This window comes from Embiotoca jacksoni, unplaced genomic scaffold, assembly GCF_022577435.1.
Source record: "Embiotoca jacksoni isolate LCO1_2020_lvr unplaced genomic scaffold, fEmbJac1.0.p SCAF_26, whole genome shotgun sequence".
NCBI classification, from domain to species: domain Eukaryota; kingdom Metazoa; phylum Chordata; class Actinopteri; family Embiotocidae; genus Embiotoca; species Embiotoca jacksoni.
Genome location: NW_027185377.1, coordinates 1,111,056 through 1,119,536, shown reverse-complemented (window position 1 = coordinate 1,119,536; position 8,481 = coordinate 1,111,056). Strand labels below are relative to the sequence as shown.

Below are 8,481 nucleotides of genomic sequence, written 5' to 3'. Positions count from 1 at the left end.
GTTGTTTTTTTAACTCACTTTTTATTTAGTTCTCAACAACAAGCATTTTCAGACAGTTACTTTCTTTGTCCATTTTTCAACTGTATGTAGTCTTGGTACAGGTGATATTCAGGTACAGTGGACAACGCATGGAGAGAACAGCAAACATTAAATGGTGCTCACTCCAAGAGAAAAAAAAAAAAAGGGAAATACGAATAAATAATTGATTACAAACATAAATAATTAAATTTTCCCATTTGGCCACGCCCACTCGCTCCTCCCCTCGAACCGCCGGGAGACACGTGTGTACCAACTTTCAGGAGTTCTTGAATATGATAAATCCTCCAAACATGCAGTTGTTTACGGAGAAAAATAAGGAACGAAAAGAATAATAGTTTTACAAATAACAACAACAACAGGGCTTCCACAGCTCTGCTGCTCGGGACTGATAAACGTAGACATTTAAAATGACCAGAACCAGACACCGTCTGAAAAGAGGGTGTGGTTAGTGGTTACTATGGTGACGGATAATGAAGGTGTCTGTGCCGATGCCTGTTCAAAAACAAAGCCGCCTGCAGTAAATCTTTATACAAAAAAAAAAGGGAAAAAAAGAGTAGTCGCCCTGTTTTCAGCTCCTATAATACATCCTGGATCAGAAATGGACCCGACGTGCATCGTGATCGATTCTGCGCATGCCCAGTTCATCTGAAACCATCCTCCAGTTTGTTTAGTGTGTTTTAAAGAAGAGAAGAAGTGCGGACACCATGAACGAAGTGGATTATCTTCAACAGCACCAAACTGAAAGTGTGTCTGTTGCAGAGAAACTGGAGATGAACCGCCTCGGTGTCCATCAGCCGCAGGATATTGTTGTAAACCAAACCGCTGGTAAGAAGAACCACAGATTTAATGTGGAGTGTTTCTCCAGGAGGAAACGGCTCACTGCTAGCTTGTTGTAGGGGGGCTGGAAAAAACAACAACGATCCACATAACAACGGAGATTCTCATCTCATCTCAATATATTCAGGAAGGACAGAAATCCAGTTTGATTTATAACATTAGTTCGGTATTAACCTCGTGCTTTCCGGATTAAGAACGCGCTCTGATGGGCTACAGGGGCGCATCGAGGACATTTATGGTGTGTGTGTGGGGGGGGGGGGCTGTCTCAGAAAATAACTCATTTAAATAACTTTTATTTCCATTTTATCCTTAAATCTGGTTCAGTTAAAGGCAGCAGCAAACAGAAATGGGTACTTTAGATGCAAAAGTCCTTACAACAGACGTTCTACAACATCACAGAGAGGAACCCAATAATTCAGCAGATCCCCACAAAGGTGTGGCCACCGGTACCGCAGGACAGAACAACCACAGATCCACAAGTGGCAGAAAGCAATGGACTGAGGCAAAGGATTCCCCCAAATTACAAATGTTTATTTCAACAATTTTTATACCAAACACAGTTTAGTTAAAAGACAGGAAACCAACAAAGTCATCTAACTAAACAATACCACAAATAAAAAGAAACACAAAACAGGAACTAAACTAAACTAAACAGCAGTGGCTTTCATTCCTAGCCTGAATGTTGTGCCTCCTCCATCTGGACAGACTCACACCTGGTTCAGGCTCCCTGAGGAGCTGGATCTGGGGTACAAACAAACAAGAGAGAATCAATGGCAGCATAACTTCACTTAAAGACTGAACCTAAAACCACCAACCAGATCACTGCGGTCCTCAATGCAGGCTGACAGCAGCTCATTCTGTGCAGCTTTTATACTCTGCCGAATGAGTGAACCAGGAAGTAGGCGGTGCCGAGGCCTGTCTGAACCTACTGTAGCTCAGGAGGGACATTTCCTGACTGGCTACAAAGGTACAATTATTAAAGGCTTTTTATAATAGAAGAAAGTCTATTTTTGATTTAACAGGAAGCTGTTAATTAGGAGGAATTCAGGATCTTCCAACACATGCATGGACTATATATTTTTTTGCATTTCATTCTGAAAGTGAGTGTAACTTTCACCAATCTTCAAGCAATTAATAAGCAATAGCTTTTGCCAGAATTTTAGAAATGAAAAGCAAATCCGATCTGTAATTTGTTAAACTGCTCAGATAAAAATTTGGCTTTTTAAATTCACGTTTTTAAGAATGTTGCCGGTAATAAACATAAATTTCACTCTGAACTAAGAACCAAAATAAATCGTCTCCCTTGTTTTTTTAATAGAAACACTCACATCCTGATCAGAAAACATTTCTATGTTGTTCTGCTGGACCGTAAAAAAACATGTTACATATCCTCCTGTTCTCGTTAGAATCAGAAAACATTCAAAACAAAGGTTTTTCATTAAAAAATAAATCTGAGGGATGTTTTTGAAACTATTGTCCATCATGTACATGTGTGTGTGTTTCAGTGTTGCCTCCAGATGTGCAGCAGCTGGTGGTGATTAAAGAAGAGGTTCCCCATGAATGGAGCCCCAGTCTGGACCAGCAGGACCCAGAGCTCCTCCACATAAAGGAGGAAGAGGAGGAACTGTGGAGCAGTCAGGAGGAAGAGCAGCTTCACGGGCCGGAGGAGGATATCACCAGGTTCCCGTTCACTGCTGTTCCTGTGAAGAGTGAAGATGACGAAGAGAAACCTCAGTCCTCACATCTTCATCAGAGACAAACTGAAGACGACGGAGAGACAACGGTGAAAACAGAAAGTGATGGAGAGGACTGTGGAGGACCAGAACCAGCCAGGAACACACATCCAAACAGTCCTTTACTAACTCACACTGATGGAAAGGTGTTTGAGACTGATGTTAGTGTTGATGATGATGATGATGATGATGAAGATGATGATGATGAAGAGTGGCAGGAACCTTTGACAGACTCTGAAACTGAAGAGAGCGACAGCAGTTTGAAGCAGATCAGAGCACCTGAGTCTGAACTTGGTCATGATGTTTGTGATGAAAGGTTTCGACCGTTCAGTTGCGCCGTTTGCCGTAAAAGATTTTACCAAAAGGCGCATCTGAAGACGCACATGAGAGTCCACACGGGAGAGAAACCGTTTGTTTGCAAAAGTTGTGGGAAAAGATTTCGCCATCAGGGCAATCTGAAGACGCACATCAGAGTCCACACGGGAGAGCGACCGTTCTGCTGCGGCGTCTGCGGTAAAGGATTCGGAAACCAGTTCAATCTCAAAGCGCACATGACGTCTCACACCGGAGAGAGGCCGTTCAGCTGCGACAAATGCGGCAAACGATTCACGCGGCAGGAGAATCTGAACACGCACAGGAGGATCCACACGGGAGAGAAACCGTACAGCTGCGACGACTGCGGTAAAAGATTTACGCAACAGGAAAATCTGAACACGCACATGAGAATCCACACGGGAGAGAAACCGTTCAGCTGCGACGAATGCGGAAAAAGATTCAGCCAGAAGACGCATCTCAAGACTCACATCCGAGTCCACACGGGAGAGAAGTCGTTCCACTGCGACGTCTGCAGTAAAGGATTCAGGAACCAGTTCGATCTCAAAGCTCACGTGACGTTCCACACGGGAGAGAAACCGTTCAGCTGCGACAACTGCGGCCAAAGATTCAACCGCAAGACGAATCTCAAGAAGCACATGAGAGTCCACACGGGAGAGAAACCGTTCGGCTGTGACTTCTGTGGAAAAGGATTCTCGGAGCAAACGGACCTGAGGAGGCACGTCAGAGTTCACACCGGCGAGAAACCGTACGGCTGCGACGACTGCGGTAAAAGATTTAACCAAAAGACGCATCTTCAGAAACACATGAAAGTCCACACAGAATAGAAGAAGCTGAATTTTATTGCCTTGTATTGTTGTATTTTTAAAAAAATTTTTTTTTATCTTAATCTAACTTTGTTTGGTTATTGCTGGACTTTCCCACTTCTCACTGATTGGTGTTTACTTGTAAATTAAAGTCAGTTTTTTTTTATCTTGAGTGCAAAAATCATCATGTGACATAAACCCAATACACAAACAAATTACAAACAATCGCATAAAACTATCAACGTCAAGAAACATTTCGATCAGGAAGGTGCAGAAGTTATGCAGAAGTGTAAAAGGAAATTAATGAAAAAGGTTTAAAATGCAAAATCTTTTTTTAATATTTCTCCCGTGTGTGCATGTAAACATCAATTCAAAATTCCCATGATTTCTACACAATAAAATACAACTTGAATGGTGCTGGTGGCACAACATTATGGGGACGAGGGAATCTACATGAGAACAGAGAATGACTCACGAATTTACTTCATGTTCAACATTCATGTTTTAGAATATGCAAGTATTATTCTGCAATGAATAAATAACCACATTTATTTATGTTTCATTTATGTGTTATGACACAAAATTAACAATTAACTGTGCTACAAAACAACGATCGATATATAACGTGTCTATCTACATTTCCTTTTGAGTTTATGTATGTATTTGTCCACAGCTTTTTTTCTGCAGTGTATTATATTAAAGCATGCATTTAAAAAAAAAGACTTTGCAGATGGCTCGGCCAGCGTCCCGGTGAGTGCAAGATATTAAAACTCATGATTTGTTTTCAAAAACTAACAATCAACATAATCATTTTATCATAGTATCCATTCAGCCAAATATCACTATATTTTGAAAGTACTTACCGGAAATGGTAAGTATGCTGCCACGTCTCACTGATGCCACTTCATCAATGTATTTTCTTGCAGTTCGTCACGTTGGCCACTAGAGGGAAGTAAACAGTCGTGATAAACAAAAACACCAAAGTCAACTACGGTCCGTGTTTCTGTTAAATATTTTACTGCTGCTTTAATAAGTCTGTATGTTCTTATTGCACAAACGCTGCCTTTTTTTTAATTAAAAACATCCTGCATTCATTTAGAATATATTCAGGAAAAAAAAACAAAAGAAACAGACGGAGCTGCGGTTACCATGGTGACGGAGAATGTAGGTGTCCGTGCAGATGCCTGTTTCAAACCGAGATCCGTCAACAAACCGCCCTGTTTTCAGTGTGTATCTCAGCTCCTATAATACATCCTGGATCAAAGTCCGACAGAAATGGACCCGACGTGCATCGTGATCGATTCTGCGCATGCCCAGTTCATCTGAAACCATCCTCCAGTTTGTTTAGTGTGTTTTAAAGAAGAGAAGAAGTGCGGACACCATGAACGAAGTGGATTATCTTCAACAGCACCAAACTGAAAGTGTGTCTGTTGCAGAGAAACTGGAGATGAACCGCCTCGGTGTCCATCAGCCGCAGGATATTGTTGTAAACCAAACCGCTGGTAAGAAGAACCACAGATTTAATGTGGAGTGTTTCTCCAGGAGGAAACGGCTCACTGCTAGCTTGTTGTAGGGGGGCTGGAAAAAACAACAACGATCCACATAACAACGGAGATTCTCATCTCATCTCAATATATTCAGGAAGGACAGAAAATAGATTTGATTAATAACATTAGTTACTTTAAAAACTTTAAATTGACGGATTTAAAAAAAACCCGGAAATGAAAAGTGCAGCACCCGGACGGATTACAAGCGCGCACACGACGGAGTCCTCTTGTAGTTCAACCAAAGTAAAAGTCCGACGTTAAAAGTATTTAGGATTTAATGACTTAAAAATAACCTTTTACACGACGAAATCATACATCTTTAAAAACATAACAACAGTACGGCTTTTTTAAACTATTTTTTACTGAAATACAAATAACTCGATGTAAAAACTAACCCTATTTAAAATACTTCATACCGGCCAACATTTACTTTCCAAAATAAGAGTATTTGTTGGTGACAGCTTTTTACGTCCTTCTCTTCTGTTCTCACATTTACTGTAAATTAATACTGTGAAGCTGTTCTGAGTTACGTATCTTTCTGTTTCTGTTGTCAAGACAACAGGACGAGTATGACGTCGTGGCTGAAACATGACGACATGTTCGCCAGCAGTAACCTCCCAAACTGCTGCTGTGATATTTGCTAAAACTTAGATCTCACTGCCTTTGATTTGACATCGTCTGACATAAATCAGTGTACACGGAAATAAAAAAAGACAACAGCTGTGATTTCATCCATATTTCTATATAAAATTAACCCTCAGAGAAAAACGAAGAGACAGAATATCTTCATACGCAGCGAACAAGCAGAGTTGAACTGTTCAGAATCAGCTTCTTTGGCGATGCTTTTATAAAAGAATTCCTTCATCGGTAATATTTATCATACGAGTCTGAACAAGTCTGGTTGGCGGAGGCATAAATACTTTAACTAATGTTGACAGTTATATACTGTATGTAAAGTCACAGTTGTCCATCATGTACATGTGTGTGTGTTTCAGTGTTGTCTCCAGATGTGCAGCAGCTGGTGGTGATTAAAGAAGAGGTTCCCCATGAATGGAGCCCCAGTCTGGACCAGCAGGACCCAGAGCTCCTCCACATAAAGGAGGAAGAGGAGGAACTGTGGAGCAGTCAGGAGGAAGAGCAGCTTCACGGGCCAGAGGAGGATATCACCAGGTTCCCGTTCACTGCTGTTCCTGTGAAGAGTGAAGATGACGAAGAGAAACCTCAGTCCTCACATCTTCATCAGAGACAAACTGAAGACGACGGAGAGACAACGGTGAAAACAGAAAGTGATGGAGAGGACTGTGGAGGACCAGAACCAGCCAGGAACACACATCCAAACAGTCCTTTACTAACTCACACTGATGGAAAGGTGTTTGAGATTGACGTTAGTATTGATGATGATGATGATGAGGAGGAGGAGGAGGAAGATGGTGATGAGTGGCAAGAACCCTTTTCAGATTCTGGCCCTGAAACTGAAGACGATGTTAACAGCTGGAAGGTGAGAAAGTTACCTGAGTCAGATGGAAATACTGATTTGGCCAAAACCTCATTTAGCTGCTCTGAATGCGGTAAACAGTTTCACAACGAGCCGTCGCTGCAGATGCACACGGCGCGTCATCCACAACAAACCTCCGGCTGTTTAACGAGCGAGAAACGTTTCGGAGCGAAGCGAGATGCACCGACGAGAGTCCACGTGGGAGAGAAACTACTCGGCTGCGACGTTTGCGGTAAAACATTTACGCAACACGGAAACCTGAAGACGCACATGAGAGTTCACACGGGAGAGAAACCGTTTCGTTGTGACGACTGCGGTAAAAGTTTTACGCGGCAGGAAGGTTTGAACGCGCACACGAGGATCCACACAGGAGAGAAACCGTTCGTTTGCGACAGCTGTGGGAAAGGATTCAGGAAACAGTGCAATCTGACGGCGCACGTGAGGGTGCACACGGGAGAGAAGCCGTTCAGCTGCGAGTATTGCGGTCAAAATTTCAACCAGAAGACGCATCTGAAGACACACGTCAGAGTCCACACGGGAGAGAAATCGTTCCACTGCGACGTCTGCGGTAAAGGATTCAGAGATCAGTTCAACCTGAAACGTCACATGACCTTTCACACGGGAGATAAACCGTTCAGTTGTGACGATTGCGGTCAAAGATTTGCACTGCAGGGAAATTTAAAGACGCACATGAGAGTCCACACGGGACACAAACCGTTCGGCTGCGACGACTGCGGAAAAAGATTCAGCCAGCAGACAAATCTAAAGAAACACATCCGAGTTCACACGGGGGAGAAACCGTTCGGCTGCGATGACTGCGGCAAAAGATTCAACCGAAAGACAAATCTTAAGAAGCACGTGAAAGTCCACACGGGGGAAAAGTCATTTGGTTGCGACGTTTGCGGTAAAGGATTCACGGGGCAAATCGACCTGAAGAGACACAGTCGAGTTCACACGGGAGAGAAACCGTTCGGCTGTGACGACTGCGGGAAAACGTTTAACCAAAAGACGCATCTTCAGAGACACTCGAAAGTCCACACGTTATAAAAAACTAACGGGGTTGGTTGTGAAAGGGAATTGTGTGGAGGAAGGAAGCAGATTTTATTGACTTGTATTGTTTCGTTTTGCTTCATTTTCATCTTTCTCTTGTCTATTATCTTTCTGTTGTGAATACTTCAAAGAGTTAAAAAAAAAAAAGTGCTTTGTTTCTTTCTTTTTATTGCTGGACATCGTAGTTTCTGACTGTGCATCATGTCCAATCATCAATGAACATATGAAGCCTCCAGTTCAGATTCTGTCCGTCACCATCTTTGCTAATTCAGAGTGGTATGGAGCAGGAAGTGACCATATTTGGACGAGCTGGGGGAGGAGCCAGCGGTGGATCTGACCGATCTGATTGGAAACCTGACGATACTACGTCCCGCCCACCGATAGCTGTAACCTGACTGCACCACAGGCCTGTCAATCAAACAGACACGCCCCCAAAAACAGGTCTTCTTGAATCTTCTTTTCTAATGAATGAGGGATTATTTTCAGATGGACCTCCAGAAAACTAATAAGAAGGAGTGACTTTAGCTAACAACACCGAGATAACTGATGGACACATTTTATTCACTTTGGATTTGATGAGAGAAGTTGAATGGGAGTCTATGGAGCCGGAGGCTTTTTGGAGCCGACCTCTAGTGGCACTC

At 42.7% G+C, this 8,481-nt stretch overlaps 1 protein-coding gene across 1 annotated transcript; it reads left to right on the top strand.

Moving 5' to 3' along the window:
• Positions 1-743: 743 nt before the first annotated feature.
• Positions 744-8,081, top strand: LOC138204870 (zinc finger protein 665-like). Its single transcript, XM_069160428.1, has 3 exons — positions 744-864; positions 2,382-3,748; positions 7,061-8,081. Exons 1-3 carry the CDS (start codon positions 744-746, stop codon positions 7,835-7,837), a joined length of 2,265 nt encoding a protein of 754 aa, XP_069016529.1. The 3' UTR covers positions 7,838-8,081.
• The last annotated feature ends 400 nt before the right edge of the window (positions 8,082-8,481 follow it).